The sequence below is a fragment of the Ranitomeya variabilis genome, chromosome 1 (genome assembly GCF_051348905.1).
Source record: "Ranitomeya variabilis isolate aRanVar5 chromosome 1, aRanVar5.hap1, whole genome shotgun sequence".
NCBI lineage: Eukaryota > Metazoa > Chordata > Amphibia > Anura > Dendrobatidae > Ranitomeya > Ranitomeya variabilis.
Window position 1 is genome coordinate 1,045,843,359 of NC_135232.1, and position 26,610 is coordinate 1,045,869,968.

Consider the following 26,610-nt stretch of genomic DNA (forward strand, 5'->3'; position numbering starts at 1 on the left):
AGATGATATGGCTAGGACGCACCCATATGACGGGGTAGGCCTGGAGTTATTCTGGGACCCTAGAGACGCCCCTCTCCCACAATTGCCTCCGTTGTCTTCGTTAGGTGTAAAAGGGTGAGACAACCAACCTGAAGTTAACTGTCCTGCCGTAGTTCGAAGTAATGCGTAGAGTCTGTTACTTCCTCGATGCCCCGGCCACCGGCTATGCGCCTCAGTAGGATGTTGCCACAATCTTAAGGTACGACTCCTACTGGTTCTATTCTCCTTTGCACTGTGATCTCGCTTCTCACTTCTCCACAATAAACCTCGCTTCGTGTCCTTTCTAAGAAGCCTGCCGCTATATCACTCAAGCACGGCTCCGTAATGATCTGTCCTTTTCGCTAGGCCGCTGTCAGGATCCCACCCCTGACAGGTCCTCTCCCGAACTCTCCCGGGCTGCTTTCTCCCTAACTTCCTGTCCAACCCCCAGTTTTACCAGAGCGTGAGGAGTGGCCTACTAGATAGAACCACCCCCCCTGGTGGCCGGAGTGTGAAGTGTAGTGTGTGTGTGATACCTGGTCAGGTGAACTCCTTTAGTGCAATCAGACATAACATGACTCCCATTAGCGGCAGAGCAACATCACTGCAACGACCAGGACTCTGGGGCGATGCATATGGCGGGTGTTATGATCCTTAGTGGCTGAGGATCACAGAACTGACGAGCTAAGTAACTGAACATAGAACGAGCTCTAGGGAGGTGGTAACTGGACTGACCGCAATCCTGATTCTAACCAAACACACTAAAGGTAGCCGGTGAACGTGCCTGAATTCCTAGACATCACGACGCAGCCTGAGAAACTAGCTACCCCTAGAGATAGAAAGTAAGACCTCACTTGCCTCAGAGAAATAACCCCAAAGATATAGAAAGCCCCCAACAAATAATAACGGTGAGGTAAGGGGAAAATACAAATGAAGAAATGAAAACAGATTTAGCAAATGAGGCCCGCTAGTACTAGATAGCAGAAGACAGATAGGAAACTGTGCGGTCAGTAGAAAACCCTATACAAAATATCCACGCTGAGAATTCAAGAACCCCCACACCAACTAACGGTGTGAGGGGAGAAACTCAGCCCTCTAGAGCTACCAGCAAGCAAGGAAATCACATATTAGCAAGCTGGACAAGGACAGATAATAAACCAAGAAACATATTGAACACTGATGATCAAAAAATGAACAAACAGAAACTTAGCTTCTCTTGGAGCGACTGATAACGAAGGTAGTCAGGAGAGATCAAAATAGCACTGAATACATCGACAGCAGGCAACAACTGAAAGTCCAGGTGAGCTAAATAGGAAACCAACCAGCAGATAACGAGACAGCTGATCCCAGCCACAGACCTGCAGAATGACAAAAAGAGCCACCAGAGGGAGCCCAAAGATAGCAATCACACAGTACCACTTGTGACCACAAGAGGGAGCCCAAAAACAGAGTTCACAACAGTACCCCCCCTTGAGGAGGGGTCACCAAACCCTCATCAAAACCCCCAGGGCGATCAGGATGAGCAACATGGAAGGCATGAACCAAATCGGCCGCATGAACATCAGAGGCGACAACCCAGGAATTATCCTCCTGACCATAGCCCTTCCACTTAACCAAATACTGAAGCCTCTGTCTAGAAATACGAGAATCCAAGATCTTCTCCACTACGTACTCCAATTCTCCCTCAACCAGCACCGGAGCAGGGGGCTCAACAGAAGGAACCACAGGCACCACATACCTCCGCAACAAAGACCTATGGAACACATTATGAATGGCAAACGACGCTGGGAGGTCCAAACGAAATGACACAGGGTTAAGGATTTCCAAAATCTTATAAGGACCGATGAAGGGAGGCTTGAACTTAGGAGAGGAGACCTTCATAGGAACATACCGAGAAGACAGCCATACCAAATCCCCAACACGAAGTCGGGGACCCACAGCGCGACGGCGGTTGGCAAAGCGCTGAGCCTTCTCCTGTGACAACTTCAAATTGTCCACCACATGGTTCCAAATCTGCTGCAACCTATCCACCACAGAATCCACCCCAGGACAGTCAGGCGGCCCCACCTGACCCAAGGAAAAACGAGGATGAAAGCCAGAATTACAAAAAAAAGGCGAAACCAAAGTAGCAGAACTAGCCCGATTATTAAGGGCAAACTCGGCCAATGGCAAAAAAGTAACCCAATCATCCTGATCAGCAGAAACAAAACATCTTAAATAAGTTTCCAAGGTCTGTTTAGTTCGCTCGGTTTGGCCATTCGTCTGAGGATGGAAGGCAGACGAAAAAGACAAATCAATGCCCATCTTAGCACAAAAGATCCGCCAAAATCTGGACACAAACTGGGATCCTCTGTCAGACACAATATTTTCAGGGATGCCGTGCAAGCGAACCACATTCTGAAAAAATAGAGGAACCAAATCGGAGGAGGAAGGCAACTTAGGCAAGGGCACCAAATGGACCATTTTAGAAAAACGATCACACACCACCCAGATGACAGACATTCTCTGAGAGACTGGAAGATCCGAAATAAAATCCATGGAAATGTGCGTCCAAGGCCTCTTCGGGACAGGCAAAGGCAAAAGCAAACCGCTGGCACGAGAACAGCAAGGCTTAGCCCGAGCACAAATCCCACAGGACTGCACAAAGGAACGCACATCCCGCGACAAGGAAGGCCACCAGAAGGATCTAGCCACCAAATCTCTGGTACCAAAAATCCCAGGATGACCTGCCAACACCGAAGAATGAACCTCGGAAATAACTCTGCTGGTCCATCTATCTGGGACAAACAGTCTCTCTGGTGGACAACGGTCAGGTCTATCCGCCTGAAATTCCTGCAGCACCCGTCGCAAATCTGGGGAAATGGCAGACAAAATCACTCCCTCTCTGAGGATACCAGCCGGCTCTGAAACTCCCGGAGAGTCAGGCACAAAACTCCTAGAAAGAGCATCAGCCTTCACGTTCTTCGAACCAGGCAGGTACGAGACCACGAAATCTAAACGGGAGAAAAACAACGACCAACGAGCCTGTCTAGGATTCAGCCGCTTGGCAGACTCGAGATAGATCAGATTTTTGTGATCAGTCAAGACCACCACACGATGCTTAGCTCCCTCGAGCCAATGTCGCCACTCCTCAAATGCCCACTTCATAGCCAACAACTCCCGATTACCAACATCATAATTCCGCTCGGCAGGCGAAAACTTTCTTGAAAAGAAGGCACAAGGCTTCATCACAGAGCAATCAGAGCTTCTCTGCGACAAAACAGCCCCTGCTCCAATCTCAGAAGCATCAACCTCGACCTGAAAAGGAAGAGAGATATCAGGCTGACATAAAACTGGAGCCGAAGAAAACCGGCGCTTCAGCTCCTGAAAGGATTCCACGGCCGCAGAAGACCAATTAGTCACATCAGAACCCTTCTTGGTCAAATCCGTCAAGGGTTTAACCACGCCAGAAAAATTAGCAATGAAGCGACGGTAAAAATTAGCAAAACCCAAGAACTTCTGAAGACTCTTAACAGATGTAGGCCGAGTCCAGTCATGAATAGCCTGGACCTTGACTGGGTCCATCTCAATAGTAGAAGGAGAAAAAATAAAACCCAAAAAGGAAACCTTCTGTACTCCGAAGAGACATTTTGAGCACTTCACAAATAAGGCATTAGCACACAGGACCTGAAATACCATCCTGACCTGCTTCACATGGGACTCCCAATCCTCAGAAAAGACCAAAATGTCATCCAGATACACAATCATAAATTTATCCAGATATTCTCGGAAGATGTCATTCATGAAGGACTGAAACACAGAAGGAGCATTAGAGAGTCCAAAAGGCATCACCAAGTACTCAAAATGGCCTTCGGGCGTATTAAATGCTGTTTTCCATTCATCCCCCTGCTTAATACGCACAAGGTTATACGCACCACGAAGATCTATCTTGGTGAACCAACTGGACCCCTTAATCCGAGCAAACAGATCAGACAATAATGGCAAAGGATACTGAAATTTGACCGTGATTTTATTTAGAAGATGATAATCTATACAAGGTCTCAGAGAACCATCCTTCTTGGCCACAAAAAAGAATCCTGCACCAAGAGGGGATGAGGACGGCCGAATATGTCCCTTCTCCAAAGACTCCTTTATATAACTCCGCATAGCGGCATGTTCTGGTACAGACAAATTAAAAAGTCGTCCCTTAGGGAACTTACTACCAGGAATCAAATTTATAGCACAATCACAATCCCTATGAGGAGGCAGGGCACCGGATCTGGGCTCATCAAATACATCCTGGTAGTCCGACAAAAACTCAGGGACCTCAGAAGGAGTGGAAGAAGCAATGGACACCAAAGGAGCATCGCCATGAATCCCCTGGCAACCCCAACTTGACACAGACATAGCTTTCCAATCCAGAACTGGATTATGGGCCTGCAACCATGGCAGACCCAAAACGACAACATCATGCAAATTATGCAGCACAAGAAAGCGAATCACCTCCTGATGTACAGGAGTCATGCACATGGTCACTTGAGTCCAATACTGAGGCTTATTCTCAGCCAATGGTGTAGCATCAATTCCCCTCAGTGGAATAGGGAATTTTAAAGGCTCCAGGACCAAACCACAGCGCCTGGCAAACGACAGATCCGTCAGATTCAGGGCAGCACCTGAATCCACAAAAGCCATAACCGAGTAGGATGACAAAGAACAAATTAAAGTAACAGACAAAATGAATTTAGGCTGTATAGTACCAACGGTGACAGATTTAGCGATTTTTTTTAAGCGCTTAGAGCATGCTGAGATAACATGAGTAGAATCACCACAGTAAAAGCACAACCCATTTTGACGTCTATGACTTTGCCGCTCAATTCTGGTCAGAATTCTGTCACATTGCATAGACTCAGGTCTCTGTTCAGAAAACACCGCCAGATGGTGCGCAGATTTGCGCTCCCGCAAACGCCGATCAATCTGAATGGCCAAAGCCATTGAGTCATTCAGACTTGCAGGCGTGGGGAACCCCACCATAACATTCTTAATGGCTTCAGAAAGACCTTCTCTGAAATTTGCAGCCAGGGCACACTCATTCCATTGAGTAAGCACTGACCATTTCCTAAATTTTTGACAATACACCTCTGCTTCATCCTGTCCCTGAGATAGGGCCAGCAAAGCCTTTTCTGCCTGGTTCTCAAGATTAGGTTCCTCATAAAGCAGTCCAAGCGCCAGAAAAAAGGCATCCACATTCAGCAATGCAGGATCTCCTGGCGCCAGGGAGAAAGCCCAATCTTGAGGGTCGCCACGTAACAAGGAGATAACAATTTTAACTTGCTGAGCGGAATCACCAGAGGAACGAGGTCTCAAGGAAAGAAATAATTTACAATTATTCTTAAAATTCAGAAACCTAGATCTATCTCCAGAAAACAACTCAGGAATAGGTATTTTTGGCTCTGACATAGGACTGTGAACAACAAAATCCTGAATGCTTTGCACCCTTGCAGCAAGATGATCCACACTAGAAGTCAGACTCTGAATATCCATGTCTGCAGCTGAACTCAAAGCCACCCAGAGATTAAGAGGATGAGAGAAGCTGGACAGACTGCAGCAAAGGGAGAAAAAAAAATTGCACTCAGGACTTCTCTTATCCCACTTCTGCGATGCATTAAACACTTTTTGGCCTGCTGTACTGTTATGATCCTTAGTGGCTGAGGATCACAGAACTGACGAGCTAAGTAACTGAACATAGAACGAGCTCTAGGGTGGTGGTAACTGGACTGACCGCAATCCTGATTCTAACCAAACACACTAAAGGTAGCCGGTGAACGTGCCTGAATTCCTAGACGTCACGACGCAGCCTGAGAAACTAGCTACCCCTAGAGATAGAAAGTAAGACCTCACTTGCCTCAGAGAAATAACCCCAAAGATATAGAAAGCCCCCAACAAATAATAACGGTGAGGTAAGGGGAAAATACAAATGAAGAAATGAAAACAGATTCAGCAAATGAGGCCCGCTAGTACTAGATAGCAGAAGACAGATAGGAAACTGTGCGGTCAGTAGAAAACCCTATACAAAATATCCACGCTGAGAATTCATATTAGCAAGCTGGACAAGGACAGATAATAAACCAAGAAATATATTGAACACTGATGATCAAAAAATGAACAAACAGAAACTTAGCTTCTCTTGGAGAGACTGATAATGAAGGTAGTCAGGAGAGATCAAAATAGCACTGAATACATCGACAGCAGGCAACAACTGAAAGTCCAGGTGAGCTAAATAGGAAACCAACCAGCAGATAACGAGACAGCTGATCCCAGCCACAGACCTGCAGAATGACAAAAAGAGCCACCAGAGGGACCAGAGATAGCACTCACACAGTACCACTTGTGACCACAAGAGGGAGCCCAAAAACAGAGTTCACAACAGGCGGGCAGCTTGAGCCATTTTACAGGGTCTCTATCATGACTGGGATCTTCAGGTGCTGCTTCATCTTCAGTGTGGTGTGGGCAAATCACATACAGTCCTAAGCCTTCCGGTTCTGCTAAGTGTCTGTTGTAGCTGTTTTCGTTCTGACCCATTGTCAGCTGACAGATCACCAGTGAGGCCTAATTGTGGAATTACGCCCGTCATTTTACAAGCGCGCTTGGAGACAAAAAGACACCTCACACATATCCTGTGAGCACGTCACTTTTATCTGATATATTAAAAGCCAAAGCAATGTTTTACACCATTTACACAAAATGTATTTCAATGTAACTCATGTAGCCCCCACCATCACCCAGGGTCATACTGACCTTTATTCCTCACAACGTACCAAATAACATGTTGTGACTGACTATTGAGAACATACATGATAAGAAGTGTAGTCTCCTTGAAGGGGAGACCATCAGACTACTGCGTTAACAGATTCTAGTAATTCTAGCAATTAAAGGCAAGAGGCACTTAAAGGCAAACTATTAACCCTTCTATAACATGTCCTAGAGTCCCACTAAAGCCTTGGGCTCCCGGTGCCCGGTCTCTGTGCTTCGGCTCTAAGGGTGCCCAGTCACAGTTCCCCTCTGAGCGTTTTTCCACTCCTGTGCTTCTTCCCTCACTTGCTCCACTGCAAACGACAATCCTTCGGGTTCTAGTCTTTTCCTGGAGCTGCAGCTCAGTCCTGGCTGGACGGCTCCATAGTCTGCCCTCTGCAGACTTCCTTTCTCTGCAGTGTTTCTCTACAACTCTCCTAACTCCTCCTCCAGACCAGGATATATCTATCTGAGGGAAGCTCCCCTGAATCCGGGTCCTGAGTTCCCCCTTCTGGCCTGGATTTGGAATGTGTTGTTTGTGGGTGCCTTACCTGGTGAAGGGAATCTTCCTTGCCTCCAAGCATGATATCGCCCCCCCCTAAAGGAAGGCAACATCACTGTAACAACCGGTTACCTGGGGTGTTAAACATACGTAGGGGCTTGTGTATCGTGTAATATTTATTATAAAAAGTAGAGATAAAAAAAGTAGAGCGAAAAAATTTAGAAGAAACACTTAAAAGAAAAAAAAGGACAGAAAAATCAGATGTAAAGAAATGTTTGTATAAAAAATTAGAGATGTCCACTACACTAATGCCCTCCCCTATAAATTTACCCAGAGCTAACTATTCTTTTTTTTTTTTTTGCAAAAGAAAAATTGACGTCACCAACAATTATTATGCTCCACTAAGGCTGGTTTCACACTTGCGTTTTGATCTGCAGAGTTTTTTAAAAAAACGCAGGTGGTGAAAAAACGCATGTAAACGCGGCAAAACGCCGCGTTTTTTAGACGCATGCAAAAACAACGGCGTTTTGCCGCATTTACATGCGTTTTTTCCTGCGTTTGCGTTTTTTAAACGCATGCTGAGAAGTGTGTGACAGCTGCCAATCATCAAAATCAACTAGAAAACCCACTATAAACAGAAATAGCTAGGGTTAGGGTTAGGGTTAGGATCCCTAGTAACCCTAGGGATCCTAAACCTAACCCTAACCATAGGGATCCTAACCCTAACCCTAAGGGTTAGGATCCTAACCCTAACCCTAAGAGTTAGGGTTAGGATCCCTAGGGTTAGGGTTATGGTTAGGATCCCTAGTAACCCTAGGGATCCTAACCCTAACCCTAGGGATACTAACCGTAACCCTAACCCTAGGGATCCTAACCCTAACCCTAAGGGTTAGGATCCTAACCCTAAGGGTTAGGGTTAGGATCCCTAGGGTTAGGGTTAGGATCCCTAGTAACCCTAGGGATCTTAACCCTAACCCTAACCCTAACTCTAACCCTAACCCTAGGGATTCTAACCGTTACCCTAACCCTAACCCTAGGGATCCTAACCCTAACCCTAACTCTAACCCTAACCCTAGGGATCCTAACCCTAACCCTAACCCTAACTCTAACTCTAACCCTAACCCTAGGGATCCTAACCCTAACCCTAAGGGTTAGGATCCTAACCATAACCCTAAGGGTTAGGATCCCTAGGGTTAGGGTTATGGTTAGGATCCCTAGGGTTACTAGGGATCCTAACCTTAGGGTTAGGGTTAGAGTTAGGGTTAGGATCCCTAGGGTTACTAGGGATCCTAACCTTAGGGTTAGGGTTAGAGTTAGGGTTAGGATTCCTAGTAACCCTAGGGTTAGGGTTTTCTTGTTTTTTCTTGTGTTTAGGGTTAGGGTTAGGGTTTTCTTGTTTTTTCTTGTGTTTTCTTGTGTTTTTCTAAAAAAACGCATGCGTTTTTAACGCAAGCAAACGCATGTGCTTAAAAACGCTTGCGTTTACATAGACAGCAATACATTTTTTTGCCGCGAATAAACACATGCGTTTTTTTTTCGGCAAAAAAAACGCCGCTAGAAATTACTACAGGTTGCATTTCTGCAACTGAACGCACGCGTCAAAAAACGCATGCGTTGCTGAAAACGCGTCAAAACGCACGCTAAAAAACGCATGCGTTTTTTAATGTTAAGTATAGAAAAAAAAACGCATGCGTTTTTTAGCGCTAAAACGCTGCAGATCAAAACGCAAGTGTGAAACCAGCCTTCTGCACTCGCTAAAAATCTACTTGGCGCAAGTAATTATTTGTTTGCAAAATAAAAATGAATGTCACTAAAAATGCGAAGTACGCTCCCGGAATGCTCTAGAAATTACACAGTGATACCAATTATTGTTTTATGCAGAAAAATGCTACCTCTCTACCTATAAAACTACTCTGTACGATTTTTTTTCTCTAAAACAAATCCGACATCACCAAACACAGTGACGTCCACTACTCTGACACGCTACCTATAAAACTGCACTGTACAAACTACTATTATTTTTCTTCTACACTGCAAATTCCCTATGCTAACTAAAAAAAGAAAAAGTTCCCTTGGCGCAGTCTCTGATCAGCAGCAATACTGATCGGAGTGCTGCAGCCACGGGAAGAGCACGCATGCTCAGCGCAGAAAACCGCGCACACTAAAAAAAGTGCCAAAAACTGAGCTAAAAATTCAATTGGAAGTGGGGGGAGGCCACCAATAAATCTTCATCACATGTACACAGGGGGGTCTCACAACCACTCTGCACTCCAACTCTGAGGTAAAGATGGCATGCATAGCAGTGATTGCTATTTTTGATTAACCTACAACCTGCAGTAATCACCGATCGACCAAACCACTGCACGAGCAGCTCTATCCTCACCTACTGTATCCTCACCCATCCCTTGTAGATTGTGAGCCCTCGCGGGCAGGGTCCTCTCTCCTCCTGTACCAGCTGTGGCTTGTATTGTTCAAGATTATTGTACCTGTTTTTATTATGTACAGTGGGGCAAAAAAGTATTTAGTCAGTCAGCAATAGTGCAAGTTCCACCACTTAAAAAGATGAGAGGCGTCTGTAATTTACATCATAGGTAGACCTCAACTATGGGAGACAAACTGAGAAAAAAAAATCCAGAAAATCACATTGTCTGTTTTTTTATCATTTTATTTGCATATTACGGTGGAAAATAAGTATTTGGTCAGAAACAAACAATCAAGATTTCTGGCTCTCACAGACCTGTAACTTCTTCTTTAAGAGTCTCCTCTTTCCTCCACTCATTACCTGTAGTAATGGCACCTGTTTAAACTTGTTATCAGTATAACAAGACACCTGTGCACACCCTCAAACAGTCTGACTCCAAACTCCACTATGGTGAAGACCAAAGAGCTGTCAAAGGACACCAGAAACAAAATTGTAGCCCTGCACCAGGCTGGGAAGACTGAATCTGCAATAGCCAACCAGCTTGGAGTTAAGAAATCAACAGTGGGAGCAATAATTCGAAAATGGAAGACATTCAAGACCACTGATAATCTCCCTCGATCTGGGGCTCCACGCAAAATCCCACCCCGTGGGGTCAGAATGATCACAAGAACGGTGAGCAAAAATCCCAGAACCATGCGGGGGGACCTAGTGAATGAACTGCAGAGAGCTGGGACCAATGTAACAAGGCCTACCATAAGTAACACACTACGCCACCATGGACTCAGATCCTGCAGTGCCAGACGTGTCCCACTGCTTAAGCCAGTACATGTCCGGGCCCGTCTGAAGTTTGCTAGAGAGCATTTGGATGATCCAGAGGAGTTTTGGGAGAATGTCCTATGGTCTGATGAAACCAAACTGGAACTGTTTGGTAGAAACACAACTTGTCGTGTTTGGAGGAAAAAGAATACTGAGTTGCATCCATCAAACACCATACCTACTGTAAAGCATGGTGGTGGAAACATCATGCTTTGGGGCTGTTTCTCTGCAAAGGGGCCAGGACGACTGATCCGGGTACATGAAAGAATGAATGGGGCCATGTATCGTGAGATTTTGAGTGCAAACCTCCTTCCATCAGCAAGGGCATTGAAGATGAAACGTGGCTGGGTCTTTCAACATGACAATGATCCAAAGCACACCGCCAGGGCAACGAAGGAGTGGCTTCGTAAGAAGCATTTCAAGGTCCTTGAGTGGCCTAGCCAGTCTCCAGATCTCAACCCTATAGAAAACCTTTGGAGGGAGTTGAAAGTCCGTGTTGCCAAGCGAAAAGCCAAAAACATCACTGCTCTAGAGGAGATCTGCATGGAGGAATGGGCCAACATACCAACAACAGTGTGTGGCAACCTTGTGAAGACTTACAGAAAACGTTTGACCTCTGTCATTGCCAACAAAGGATATATTACAAAGTATTGAGATTAAATTTTGTTTCTGACCAAATACTTATTTTCCACCATAATATGCAAATAAAATGATAAAAAAACAGACAATGTGATTTTCTGGATTTTTTTTCTCAGTTTGTCTCCCATAGTTGAGGTCTACTTATGATGTAAATTACAGACGCCTCTCATCTTTTTAAGTGGTGGAACTTGCACTATTGCTGACTGACTAAATACTTTTTTGCCCCACTGTATACCCCTCCTCACATGTAAAGCGCCATGGAATAAATGGCGCTATAATAATAAATAATAATAATAATAACCACTTTGGAACTGATTGGCCAGAAACTATTGTTCAGCCAATCAGCGCCAAAGGGGTTAATAAGGCGAGGTGATGTTGTGATAACCCCAGCCATGGCTGTGATTGGTGCTGTGTCACAAAGCACCTATCACAGTGTCGCGCCCCCAGGCAAGGGCAATGGGGTACTCGGTACCGGGTCCTTCGGTTCGGTAGTGATGTCATGGTGGCCCGACCCGGTCCGTGGCCCTTTGAGGGGGGGGGGGGCGTCAACAAAAGTAATAGTCTTTATGGGAATAGTGTTCGTGACGCCACCTGTGGTATTCAGTCAGGGTGACCGACGCTGCTTAGGGGTCCGCTGGGGATGATGTGATGGCAGCTAGATGGTATACCTTCCCACAGGTGAAGTGTATCCCCAGGGCTTCCCAGAAGTTTAGGTGGTGATGGTGGGCGATGTAAGGCACAGAGAATAACGAGGACACAAGGTTGCAGTCTCTTTACCTTTACTGGAGGCTTCAGCATCCACAGTCCAAGGTACAGACCACAGGGTAGGCAGAGTCTGGCCGGTCTGAAGGCAAACCCAGAGTCTCCTTATCCAGGTGGAAATCAGTAGCCTTCCTCTAGCGCCTGTGTGTTGTAGTACCTCCCTGCTGAGCTTCTCGGTAAGGTCCTCACAACTGTTGTAGATGTTCTAGATGTTATTTCTTCCTCTCTGTCCCCCAGATGGTGTGGATAGGACAAACCTGTATGACTAATGGCCTGAGGCTTGTTTATAGGGACCCTAGAGATGCCCCGACCCCCACAAGTTGCCACCGTGTCTCCTAGGTATTAAGGTTGGGCAGCCAACTTGAAATTGACTGTCCTGCCGGTCTCTGGAGCAAGGCTTGGAGACTGTTGCTCCCTCGGTGTTCCGGCCACCGGCTACGCGCCTCAGAAGGAGGCAGCCTATTACAGGGCAGAACTCCTTCTGGTGTTATCTCCTTGTGCTATGACTTCGTGTCTCACCCTCTACACCACAATTCTCTTCGTGTCCTTTCTTAGGATGCTGCCGCACGTTGGGCAGGAGCAGCTCCGTGTCTTTCTGTCTTGCTAGGCCTCCGACAGGATCCCACCCCTGTCAGGGACCCTCTGTCTGCAGCTCCGATGTTCCTCCATTCCCCCTGTCTGCCTGACAGGTGTTGCCTGGGCAAAGCCCAGTCAGCTTCTCACTAACTTTCTATCCAGCCCACCAGTTTTACCCTTCTGTGAGGAGTGCCCTAGTAGATAGGAGCAAGGCTCCCAACGACCAGGACTCTGGGGCGCTGCAACAGCATGTCAAATGCTTTTTTTTTTTTTACTTTATTGACACATTGCTGTGATTAGCTGGTCAGAATTGACGTGATGCAGTGCGGCGACCAGAAATAGTGGCACCATATATACTGCTCTTTGCGGGAATGCGGCTTCCGCAGAGCACTATATATATGGTGCATGTCGGGAAGTGGTTAATGTGACCTCCAGACACGTTTAAAATGTCCATGGGGGGCAAATGTGCAGGAGAAAAGCCAAAAGGAACCTCATTTCTCTGCTATGCCTACTGGACCCCAATGATCTAAATGCTACAGCATATCCTTGCTACATGGAATATTATTCTGATATGGAAACACTCTCAAAAGCTGATGGCGAAATTTAACAAAAAATGAAAAAAAAAACCTTAAAATAGCAGCAGTGACGTCTGATTAATATTGAGATTTTTACTGAACATAAAACCACAATCTTAGGACCATTAAAACCAATACCAGCCTCTTTATAGACAATTAATTGCCAACACAAGTTATTTTACTCTCAAACATTTCTGCAGCTCCCCCTTATAACTGTATGAAAAATATGAAGAGATATACACTCACCGGCCACTTTATTAGGTACACCATGCTAGTAACGGGTTGGACCCCCTTTTGCCTTCAGAACTGCCTCAATTCTTCGTGGCATAGATTCAACAAGGTGCTGGAAGCATTCCTCAGAGATTTTGGTCCATATTGACATGATGGCATCACACAGTTGCCGCAGATTTGTCGGCTGCACATCCCAAAGATGCTCCATACAAGGCAGGATGGATCCATGCTTTCATGTTGTTTACGCCAAATTCTGACCCTACCATCCGAATGTCGCAGCAGAAATCGAGACTCATCAGACCAAGCAACGTTTTTCCAATCTTCTACTGTCCAATTTCGATGAGCTTGTACAAATTGTAGCCTCAGTTTCCTGTTCTTAGCTGAAAGGAGTGGTACCCGGTGTGGTCTTCTGCTGCTGTAGCCCATCTGCCTCAAAGTTCGACGCACTGTGCGTTCAGAGATGCTCTTAGGCCTACCTTGGTTGTAACGGGTGGCGATTTGAGTCACTGTTGCCTTTCTATCAGCTCGAACCAGTCTGCCCATTCTTCTCTGACCTCTGGCATCAACAAGGCATTTCCGCCCACAGAACTGCCGCTCACTGGATTTTTTTTCTTTTTCGGACCATTCTCTGTAAACCCTAGAGATGGTTGTGCGTGAAAATCCCAGTAGATCAGCAGTTTCTGAAATACTCAGACCAGCCCTTCTGGCACCAACAACCATGCCACGTTCAAAGGCACTCAAATCACCTTTCTTCCCCATACTGATGCTCGGTTTGAACTGCAGGAGATTGTCTTGACCATGTCTACATGCCTAAATGCACTGAGTTGCCGCCATGTGATTGGCTGATTAGAAATTAAGTGTTAACAAGAAGTTGGACAGGTGTACCTAATAAAGTGGCCAGTGAGTGTATAAGTGAGTGCTCACATGTTATCTGTACAGCCCCATATATTAACCAAAATGATGTAAAACATATAATAAAATACACCATATTACAATATTAGTCTCCCGTTCCTTTAAATCTGCACATACTTTTGTCACCATGGTAACTGCATTCATAAACAGCCAATAGGATTCTTCGGTTTGAATTTGAAAAAAAAAAAGTCCTATGTGGTCAGTTTGTTCCATCTCATCTGAGTGTGAAGACAGACAGCAGCGATCAGCGAGAGATTTCAGGTATAACTCTGCTCTCATATAACGGACGGACCCCACATCCCTCTACACGCACCCAGCGACCTCCACTCACAGGAATGGTCACATTTATCAGAAAATACGTCATCATTTCCCCAACACATGATACACTGAGACACCAGTGGGTGCCGACACCCGTTACATCTCCCATCTGGATGGATCCAGAGACGAGATCCTGATATTTACCCCCAGCTCCGCGCCTCCATGGGGAATGGCCCTGGAGGACGCAGAATGGCCCAAAGTGTAGTGATGCTAGAACTCTGCACGATATCCCGTCCTCCATATACACTACACAATAAAGGTATAAAGATGTGCTCCAATTGGGACAGGTCATCACCTATCTGAGGTAAAAGTGAGAAATTCCAGGTCGGTGGGGGTAGATTGGCTGGGAACCCACCTAATCCCTGTTAGTACCATCACCCGACCTTCATTCTCTATGCAGGAGAAAGCTGAGCACAGCGCTCCCCACAGTCCTCATAGAGAACGGAGCGACAGTCGAACATGTGCACTTCCGCTCCCTTCTATCGGGTATAAAGTGGCTGTTTTGGTGATTGGGTCACAACCCCCAAGGAGCTAAAAGGCATCACCTATCCAGAGATCAGTGACCACTTGTTCCAACTAGACATCCCCTTTAACGGAAGGGATCACATATTTATCAGTCAATTTATTATTCATTTCCCAGTGTTTCCCCCCTTCAGTAACGCCCCCGAATATATAGCCCTCCCAAGTCAGAGAAATGTGAGCAGTTCCCAAACCCCCTGCTGACCGCTCCTCATGTTTTATAGGATTTGGATCGGTTTCTACAAGTGGAGATATCAGCGGAGACCATGGGGATCGGGCATTCTGCCAGCGCTGGACCAGGTAGGATCCATCAGTCTGTGGGATCTGACCCTTCTCTGTACTGCTGTTATGTGGGGTCTTCAGCTTCACTTTAACCCCTTCCCAACATGACCAAGCTAGGTTTTTTTTCCCCCTTTTTCCAAGAGCTATAACTTCTCTATAGTCCGTCCACATAGAAGTGTGAGGTCTTGTTATTTGCGGGACGAGTTGTACTTATAAATGACCCCAATCATATTACCACATTGTGTACTAAAAAATGGGGAAAAAATATCATCTGCAATAAAATTGTGAAAGAACCCCCCCACAAGTCTGACATTGTTCTTTCTACATTGTTACCTGGTAATATGATCCTACTCCTCAGTGTGATTACAGTAAATCCAATCTGGTCCAGTTATTTGATCGTATCTCCATTTTTTCTTAGACCAGTAACATTTTCATTTTTCAGGCTGTTGGAGCTCTGTGAGGGCTTCTTACAGGATTTTCTGCAGTATTGTGGTAAATGAAAAAATGCAATTTTGGGGTTTTGAATTCTTCCTGTTTACGGGTTAATTATTTTTATATTTTGTTAGATCGGACTACTCTGGAAGCGACAATACCACATATGTGTATTTCTTTATTATCTTTATTGTTAGTGGGAGGCGAGTTGAATGTGTGGGGTTCTTTTTATATTTTTATTTTATTTTCACCATATTTGTATATATCACCTGATCGCTTGTGCTATATACAGGTCCTTCTCAAAAAATTAGCATATAGTGTTAAATTTCATTATTTACCATAATGTAATGATTACAATTAAACTTTCATATATTATAGATTCATTATCCACCAACTGAAATTTGTCAGGTCTTTTATTGTTTTAATACTGATGATTTTGGCATACAACTCCTGAAAACCCAAAAAACCTGTCTCAATAAATTAGCATATTTCACCCGTCCAATCAAATAAAAGTGTTTTTTAATAACAAACAAAAAAACCATCAAATAATAATGTTCAGTTATGCACTCAATACTTGGTCGGGAATCCTTTGGCAGAAATGACTGCTTCAATGCGGCGTGGCATGGAGGCAATCAGCCTGTGACACTGCTGAGATGTTATGGAGGCCCAGGATGCTTCAATAGCGGCCTTAAGCTCATCCAGAGTGTTGGGTCTTGCGTCTCTCAACTTTCTCTTCACAATATCCCACAGATTCTCTATGGGGTTCAGGTCAGGAGAGTTGGCAGGCCAATTGAGCACAGTAATACCATGGTCAGTAAACCATTTACCAGTGGTTTTGGCACTGTGAGCTGGTGCCAGGTCGTGCTGAAAAATGAAATCTTCATCTCCATAAAGCATTTCAGCCGATGGAAGCATGAAGTGCTCCAAAATCTCCTGATAGCTAGCTGCATTGACCCTGCCCTTGATGAAACACAGTGGACCAACACCAGCAGCTGACATGGCACCCCACACCATCACTGACTGTGGGTACTTGACACTGGACTTCAGGCATTTTGGCATTTCCTTCTCCCCAGTCTTCCTCCAGACTCTGGCACCTTGATTTCCGAATGACATGCAAAATTTGCTTTCATCAGAAAAAAGTACTTGGGACCACTTAGCAACAGTCCAGTGCTGCTTCTCTGTAGCCCAGGTCAGGCGCTTCTGCCGCTGTTTATGGTTCAAAAGTGGCTTTACCTGGGGAATGCGGCACCTGTAGCCCATTTCCTGCACACGCCTGTGCACGGTGGCTCTGGATGTTTCCACACCAGACTCAGTCCACTGCTTCCTCAGGTTCCCCAAGGTCTGGAATCGGTCCTTCTCCACAATCTTCCTCAGGGTCCGGTCACCTCTTCTCGTTGTACAGCGTTTTCTGCCACATTGTTTCCTTCCAACAGACTTACCATTGAGGTGCCTTGATACAGCACTCTGGGAACAGCCTATTTGTTGAGAAATTTCTTTCTGGGTCTTACCCTCTTGCTTGAGGGTGTCAATGATGGCCTTCTTGACATCTGTCAGGTCGCTAGTCTTACCCATGATGGGGGTTTTGAGTAATGAACCAGGCAGGGAGTTTTTAAAAGCCTCAGGTATCTTTTGCATGTGTTTAGAGTTAATTAGTTGATTCAGAAGATTAGGGTAATAGGTCGTTTAGAGAACCTTTTCTTGATATGCTAATTTATTGAGACAGGTTTTTTGGGTTATCAGGAGTTGTATGCCAAAATCATCAGTATTAAAACAATAAAAGACCTGACAAATTTCAGTTGGTGGATAATGAATCTATAATATATGAAAGTTTAATTGTAATCATTACATTATGGTAAATAATGAAATTTAACACTATATGCTAATTTTTTGAGAAGGACCTGTAGTAAAATCACGGTCTCCTTTGCAGCCCACTCACAGGTAGGGTGTCAATGAAGCTCCATGATGACAGACATGGAGGTCTTCAACAGACCCACGGCTGTTATAGATCTTCGCTCCACCCGCAGCTCTTCGAGGCAGGTCCTGGTTGTTTTTCACAGCCACTATCTGCCTGTATGGGGCGAGTTGACCCTGTGAGCCTGCTCCATACACCCGCTACTGACTTACGCCATGCATTTACGGCAGATGTTGGTAAGGAGGTGTGGTGCAGTGACCCATGTTACAACCATGGGGCACTGTATGTGCTCGTCAGGATACGCATGGAGGCGTATCTGTAATGATGATAATGAAACAGTGTCCGGCATGATTGTAAATAACCGGTATGTGTTGCAGAGGGAGTCTGCGCTGTAAGCCAGTAGTATTGTTGTTCTGGGACCTGTAGTCCCACAAGTATTTGTTATAGTTTGTAAAGGGAGGCTTGCAGGGCTAGTTTGAGAGCTGGGCGGGTTGAACTAGCCACATACACCTCCCACCTATGGGAGTAGTTACAACTACAAAATGTGACCAGGGTTTGGGTCACATGTTCAGAGTGTATGGACCGGAATGGTTGTAGCACCCCCACTGCCGCAGGGCCGAGGGGTACCCGGTACCGGGCCTCTGAGTCTCTGCTCTGGGATTGTCACGGTGGCTAGACCCGGTCCGTGACCCTGCTGAGGGGCGCCCAATAATAGGTGTGGATGGTGTTGGTAGTGCGGTGCAGTGCCGGTCACAGTAAATAACGAGGACACCAGGTTGCAGTCTCTTTACTTCTTTACTGAAGGCTTCGAGTTAGCCAATCCAGAGCACTGTTAACCGGGCTGTCTGAGACCGGCCGGTCCAAAGGCACATTAGGAGTTCCCCTTGACAGGTGAGAATCAGCGTCTACCTGCTAGCACCTATGTGTTGTAGTCCTTCCCTGCTGAGCACCCCGGGATAGTCCTCACAACTGATTCTGTCTGTCTCTGATGTTCGTTCTCTCCGTCCCCCAGATGATATGGCTAGGATGCACCCGTATGACGGGGTAGGCCTGGAGTTCTTCCGGGACTCTAGAGTCGCCCCTCTCCCACAGCTGCCTCCGTTGTCTGCTTAGGTGTTTAAGTGAGACAGCCAACCTATAATTGGCTGTCCTGCCGTGGTTTGAAGTAATGCTTAAAGTCTCTTACTTTCTCGGCGTTCCGGCCACCGACTGTTTGCGCCTCAGAAGGATGTTGCCTCGATCTTTCAGCACGACTCCTTCTGGTCCTATTGCCTCCTTGCTGTATTCCCGTTGCTCACTTGTTGCGTTGTTCTCTTAGGAGTCTGCCAGGATCCCATCCCTGACAGGTCCTCTCTCTAGCACTTCCCAGTTACTTCTCTCTGTCTTGCTGTCCAACCCCCAGTTTTACCAGAGTGTGAGGAGTGTCCTACTAGATAGAACCACCCCCCCTGGTGGCTGGAGTGTGAAGTGTAGTGTGTGATACCTGATCAGGTGAACTCCCTTAGTGCAATCAGACGCAACATCACTCCCCTTAGCGGCAGAGCGACGTTACTGCAACGACCAGGACTCTGGGGCGCTGCACTCCCCCCCAGTTAAATCCAGTACTCCCGGACTGGGAAAAGAAGAACAACAATACATGTTAACAGAAAACACACAACATTTTGAGATATTGTAAACAATTAAACATAACAGTGCTTCCCTCTATGGGAGGTGAGGACTCTTGAACGTTGCGAAAGTTAGGTCATGCACAGTTTATGACTCTCAGTTCAGTGGTTGAAACCGCGGGGACCCCGGGTAAACAAAGGGGTCCCCTTTTAGAAGTTTTTGGAGTAATTCACTGTGCATTACTCCTTTGTCCATTTTAAAACCTGTAACAAAAGATATGCACACAAACAATTGTTGACTAAATAGCAGCCCTCACTAATACCTCCAAGTTTTGTAGCGGAGGGGAGTTTGATTCTGAGTGCTGCGCGTAGACCTTCGCAGCGCAGGGGTTGCTACTGGCCTAACAGGGCCCACTATGCTTGCTACTGCTGGTGTAGTGCACTGCCTTCTAGCTACACTTCTAGTGAGTCTGGGTAGCACTGGCAGGCTGGGGCTCTCAGGGCTACTGCTAGCAACAGTGTGTACGGCAGGCTCGCCGATAGCAGAGGGAGGATTTGCCAGTTCAACGGTCGGCACGGCATCTTCAGGTAGGGCTTGTTGAGGTTGCGGGGCCGGATAATCTGGTACCACCATTGGTTCTGGTGGGTTCGGCTGTTGGAACGTTAGAACAGGTACCACGATGGCCTGATTTATCTGAGTCCAGGACTGGGGAAAGTCACCAAGGACAGTGTGGATCATCTTCTCCTTTTCTACAGGTGGGGAGGTTCCTGGATCCATTTCCCTCGCTCTCAGTTTATCAGGGCAGGCTTTAAGGTGGTCCCTGGATATCACCGTCGAGGTCTCCCCTCCATCCTTGCTGATGAGGCAAACCTTCGTGTTGTCGAAATCGGATGGCAGGACAGTATACGGTTCCGCTTCCTATTGGTCGTCGAGTTTGTGTAGCCTCCTCTTTCGTTTGAGTACGTGCTCACCAGGTGGCAAGGGAATTGCAGGGGCATGCTGGTTGTAGTCCCTTTCCTGTTTTTGCCTGGCCTGAGCAAGGCTTCTTTCCACGCACTCCTGTACCTTGCGGTACCTTTGCCGCCTCTCGGTATCCCAATCAGCATCCGGCGAGGTATCCTCGGGGGTTAGGACCCCCATGTCCAGATCAACGGGTAACTTGCTAGACCTTCCTCGCATCAGGTACGCTGGAGTGCAGTTGGTGGAATTTACTGGGATTTGATTATATATGTCCACCAAATCAGGCAACTTCATTGGCCACAGGCTCCGTTCCTCTACGGGCAAGGTCTTTAGTAAGTCGATCACCACCTGGTTCATCTTTTCGCACATCCCATTGGTTTGGGGATGGTACGGTGTGGTTCTGATCTTCTTACACCCGTACAATTGGCAGAACTCTTGGAACACTTCCGCTTCGAATGCTGGTCCCTGATCGGTCAGTACCTTCTCCGGGTAGCCATGGGGCCTACAAAAGTACTGCTGGAAAGCCTTGGCGGCCGTCCTGGCCGTTAGGTCCTTGACAGGCACAACCACCAAAAATCTGGAGTAGTGATCCACGATGGTAAGAGCGTAGACATAGCCTGACCGGCTAGGTGTCAGCTTCACATGATCCAGCGCGACCAGTTCGAGCGGCCGCTTGGTGATGATAGGCTGCAAGGGAGCCCGTTGGCTGCCACGGTCCCTCCTGCGTAGGCTACATGGACCGCACTCTCGACACCACTTCTCAATGGCTCTCTTCATGCCAATCCAATAGAACCTCCCTCGGAGTAGCCTCTCCAGCTTCTTCCATCTGAAGTGTCCGGCTCCATCGTGGTAGGCTCCCAGAACCATGGGCGCATCTCGCCTTGGCACTACTATCTGCCATACCAATTCGTGAGTACGTGGGTCGATGCTTCTCCGGCACAGCTTGCCATCATGGATAAACAGTTTACTTCTCCCCTTCCACAGCTGTTGGGTCTCCTGTGGATCGTCTGGGCCGGGATGCAACCCTGCCTGCGTCAAGAGCTCTTTCACCCGACGGACCGCGGGGTCACCATCCTGGTTCTCCGCCCATCCATGGTGGGGCAGGGGATTCAGCATGGCATCCGGTTGGTTCTTGTGCCTGTTCTTCACATGATGGGAGTTCTGAGTGGCTTTGGGGCGATGGAATGCAGGCAGCTCCACCTCTTCAAGCACCTCCGGGTCTTCTCCCGTTTCTGGCAAATTGGGCATTCAGGACAGGGCATCGGCATTCGCATTCTTGCGTCCTGCCCGGTACTTGATGGTGAAGTCGTAGTTGGACAGTCGGGCCATCCACCGCTGTTCCAAGGCCCCGAGTTTGGCGGTATCCAGATGCGTTAGCGGATTGTTATCCGTGAAGACGGTGAATTTCGCTGAGGCCAGGTAGTGTTTGAACCTCTCTGTCACTGCCCAGACGATGGCAAGGAATTCCAGCTTAAAGGAACTGTAGTTGTCAGGGTTCCTTTCCGTGGGACGAAGCTTCCTGCTGGCGTAAGCGATTACCCTTTCCTGGCCTTTCTGGACCTGGGACAGCACGGCCCCCAATCCTACATTGCTGGCATCCGTGTACAGCAAACACGGTTGGTCGTATTCGGGGTAGGCCAGTACCTCTTCTCCCGTCAGTGCCGACTTTAAGCAAGTGAAGGATCCCTCCAGCCCCTCGTTCCAATCAAATGGGGTGTTCCTCCCCTTGGTCTTCTTCGATTGGCCCACCAACAGGTCTTGCAAGGGCGCGGCCTTCTTGGTGAAGTCCTTAATGAACCTCCGGTAATAGCCTACCAGCCCGAGGAACTGCCTTACTTTGTGGAGGTTGCTGGGCTTTGGCCAGTCCTGGATCCCCGTGACCTTGTCGGGGTCTGGGGCCACTCCTTCGGCGCTCACCACATGGCCCAGGTACTGCACTTTAGGTTTCAGCAGATGACATTTGGACGGTTTCACAATTAAGCCAAAGTTGGACAGGGCTTCAAACACCTCAGCCAGGTGCTTCAGATGGTCTTCGTAGGTCTTAGAGAAGACAATGACATCATCCAAATACAGCAGTACGGTTTCAAAGTTCTTGTGCCCCAGGCAGCACTCCATCATCCTCTGGAACGTCCCCAGGGCATTGCACAATCCGAAGGGCATGTAGTTAAATTCGCAGAGACCCATCGGTGTCGTGAAGGCCGTCTTCTCCTTGTCCGCCTCCGCCACGGGAACCTGCCAGTACCCACTGGTGAGATCTAAGGTAGAGAAGTAGTTAGCAGATTTTAAGGCAGCCAGAGACTCCTCTATCCTGGTCAGTGGGTATGCGTCCTTATGTGTAATGCGATTCAACTGCCTGTAATCAACACACATCCTCATTGTACCATCCTTCTTTTTAACAAGGACTAATGGAGCTGCCCAGGGGCTACAACTGTCTCTCACCACCCCGGCCTCCTTCATTTCTCGCAACATGTCCTTGGCACACTGGTAATGAGCTGGGGGTACAGGGCAATATCTCTCTTTTATGGGTTGGTGATCTCCCGTGGGGATGTGATGTTGGATCCCTTTCACCTGTCCAAAATCTAAGGGGTGTTTGCTGAATACCTGCTCGTACTCGTGAGCCACCCTGTAGGCCCCCTGTTTCTGATGGGATGGGGTAGAGTCAGTGCCCACATGCAATTCCCGACACCAATCTTTCGAGTGCCCTGCAGAACCATTGTCCTCCGCCACGTTTGACGGGACCAAGGGTTCAGGTGTCTGTATCACACTATTATTGACAGCGAACAGTTTGGCGAGCATGGCATACTTGGTGAGGTGGACCTCTTCCTCCCCACAATTGAGGACACGTACGGGCACCCTCCCCTGGCGGACGTCGACCACCCCCCGGGCTGTCAGGATAGTAGGCCTATTGTCTGAATATACGGGTTCTACCAAGGCCTGGTAGTCCTTACCCCTGAGGCCTATGGCTGCCCGACACCATATTAACATCTCACTCCTGGGGGGTATCGCGATGGGGTTGGAATCACTCACAGTGACACGACCAATCTCACCACCAGTCAGCTCTACCTGCTGTCTCTGCATCAGAGCTCTGATTTCTTTTTGCAGGGCGTGTTGTTCACTGTGGCCAGCGGTTTCTGCTACTTGTTGCAACAAAACAATAACTTCTGCAAGACAATTTTCTATAACATTAGTACCGATAGTCATCATGGGATTACATTCTCGGCGGTCAATATCAACAATTAGAATCCCTTGGGCTTCCAATTCCACCCGCCCCACCTTGATGGTGACCTCTTTATACCCCACTTGTGGCAACGGCTGACCATTACTGGCTATTATGGTGAAATCGTCATCGGGGCCACGAGTAATATCAGTGTCCTCCCAATACCGTTTATAAAGCACGTAAGGCATAGTCGTCACCTGAGAACCGGTGTCCAGCAAAGCGTTCATGGGGATACCGTCAACCACTACAGGAAGAACTGGTCGCCCTCCAATGTATTTGGCTCTCCAATGCTGCGGGCCTGATCGTCCTACTCCTGGGGGTCGGCCCTTTGCCCCAGGGGTTGCTCGTTTAAAGGACAGTACCTTGCAAGGTGGCCCACCTGATGACAGCGGCGGCAGATGGGTCGTCCGTCCCGATGGAAGCGATCGTCGTCCCGGCCTCTGGTCGGCGGAGTCCTCCTCTGTCGCATCCAAGGGACATCCTCTGGTCTGGAGGCCAGCTGGATCTTCTCCTTGGGGGCCTCCTGTAGGGACTGCACCGTCCGGGCCAGGGCAGCAACACTCTTGGTCAGCTCCTGCATCTGGAGGCGGAGTCCTGCAGGGGAGTCGTCCTCTAGGCTCTGGGCATCGGCCTCGGCAGCGACTGGGGCATCTGACGCCACCTCCTGGTGGTATGTGAGAGCGGGACGCCTGGGAGGCACTGCACGGCTGGGCTGTCGCTCCTGCAACGCCTGGATAGCTTTATCCTTGAATTGCGCAAAAGTCAAGTCTGGATTTTGCATGGCCAGGAAGTGCAATTGGCCCCGTTGGTGACTGCACAGGAGCCCCTCAATGAATCGCTCCTTCAGGAGTTTATCCTCATCCTGCATGCTGTCGGGGTCACTCTGCTTAATGGCCCGCAGCGCCTCCTGGAGATTAAGGGCATAGTCCCGTAAGCTATCCTGCGGTCTCTGTTTGCATCCATAGAAAGTCAGTTTAATTTCTGTAGCAGTGCGGGTATCGAAGGTGGCTTTAAGCTTAAACCTGCTGTGCAGTTCCCTTATCTGCGGCGGGCCAGGACTTCACTTCTCTCAGAGCCGCCCCGAAGAGTTGGCCGATTATCATATGAACCTTCTGTGGCTCTGTCAGGGGATAGAACTCGAGCAGGCTGCAGATTCCCTCTTTAAAATCAGTTAAGGTGTGCGTCTCCCCGGAGTATCGCGGGAGCCAGGCCGCTCCGGGCAGGTATGGCATAGAGAAGGGCATTATGGCCTTTGTGGTAGCGGCAGTGTCCGACTGGCTGATGGGGGCAGCGGGCTCTGCGGCCAGCGGTGGTGGTATTAGGGCCGCGGCTACATCCGCTAAGGGGACCGGAGCTGCCTCTGCGTTCACGGCTGCGACCGCCGCCTCCGCTTCCCCTGACTCAGACATGGCTGTCCCTTCCTCCCACTAACCTGCTGGAGGTCGGAGTTCCTCTTCCGGGTTTGGCACTTTACCACGCTTTCTCGTTCCGCGCTTCTTTTTGACCGGTTCCGCCCACGAAGCTAAGGCTCCTTCCTCCGTGCGCGGCGATGGCGAATTGTGGCGGGAACTCTTGGCGCAATAACAATGTGCAGTCTTTGCAATAAGTCACAGTCCAAGCACAATAAATCACAGTTCCAAGGCACACATGACCTGATTCTTCAGGCTTAAGTAGATCCTGTTCGTGACGCCAAGTTGTAGCGCCCCCACTGCCGCAGGGCCGAGGGGTACCCGGTACCGGGCCCCTGAGTCTCTGCTCTGGGATTGTCACGGTGGCTAGATCTGTTCCGTGACCCTGCTGAGGGGCGCCCAATAATAGGTGTGGATGGTGTTGGTAGTGCGGTGCAGTGCCGGTCACAGTAAATAACGAGGACACCAGGTTGCAGTCTCTTTACTTCTTTACTGAAGGCTTCGAGTTAGCCAATCCAGAGCACTGTTAACCGGGCTGTCTGAGACCGGCCGGTCCGAAGGCACATCAGGAGTTCCCCTTGACAGGTGAGAATCAGCGTCTACCTGCTAGCACCTATGTGTTGTAGTCCTTCCCTGCTGAGCACCCCGGGATAGTCCTCACAACTGATTCTGTCTGTCTCTGATGTTCGTTCTCTCCGTCCCCCAGATGATATGGCTAGGATGCACCCGTATGACGGGGTAGGCCTGGAGTTCTTCCGGGACTCTAGAGTTGCCCCTCTCCCACAGCTGCCTCCGTTGTCTGCTTAGGTGTTTAAGTGAGACAGCCAACCTATAATTGGCTGTCCTGCCGTGGTTTGAAGTAATGCTTAAAGTCTCTTACTTTCTCGGCGTTCCGTCCACCGACTGTTTGCGCCTCAGAAGGATGTTGCCTCGATCTTTCAGCACAACTCCTTCTGGTCCTATTGCCTCCTTGCTGTATTCCCGTTGCTCACTTGTTGCGTTGTTCTCTTAGGAGTCTGCCAGGATCCTATCCCTGACAGGTCCTCTCTCTAGCACTTCCCAGTTACTTCTCTCTGTCTTGCTGTCCAACCCCCTGTTTTACCAGAGTGTGAGGAGTGGCCTACTAGATAGAACCACCCCCTCAGGTAGCGTTATCTCACAGAGGTAAAAGGGTTGTTCAGCTTTGGGGACTTTTTTTTACTTCAATACAAGTATTTGGGGCTAAAACTGATTGTTGCAATTGAGTTTCATTACAAACGTTGCCTCCAATAGCCTCTGTGCTGTACTGTCTATTACTGAATGCACAACTAGCTAACTGAGAATCTATCAGTGAGCTCCTTCTGCCATTCTTAAGGAAGAGTTCATAGATCTTTCATCTCTTTTTACCTGAGTGCCTCTTAGCTGATTTATGACAAAAGAACATATGAAAGCTGAAGGTGCAGGGAAATAATGAGCCTGTAAAAGCCAGTGAAAAACTTTTAATAAAACCTAAATGTAAAAAATTATTTTTAGCAGTAAATACATGGACATAAGGATAAAAACTTACTGCAGCTTTAATGCTATTTATTAAGTCTCAAGTAATTTTCTGACCAACTATATACTGTAGCTTGAAAAATACCAAAAAGCTTAAGTCCCCAATGGAAGCTGATATCACCAGTGAGAACACGGCCTATGTGTCATCTATAGGGAGAGGAGGACATTATTCACTCCAGTTTCTTGTGTCCCCTCCGGACCA

General features: G+C 47.8%; 1 protein-coding gene across 1 annotated transcript in view; it reads left to right on the forward strand.

Moving 5' to 3' along the window:
• Positions 1-26,610, forward strand: part of LOC143785022 (uncharacterized) — a 50,850-nt gene that overhangs the window by 22,329 nt on the left and 1,911 nt on the right. The window contains exon 2 of the mRNA XM_077273707.1: positions 15,283-15,358. Within this exon, the coding sequence (XP_077129822.1) occupies positions 15,325-15,358 (34 nt within the window). The 5' untranslated portion in view covers positions 15,283-15,324. The remainder of the gene's footprint in view (positions 1-15,282; positions 15,359-26,610) is intronic.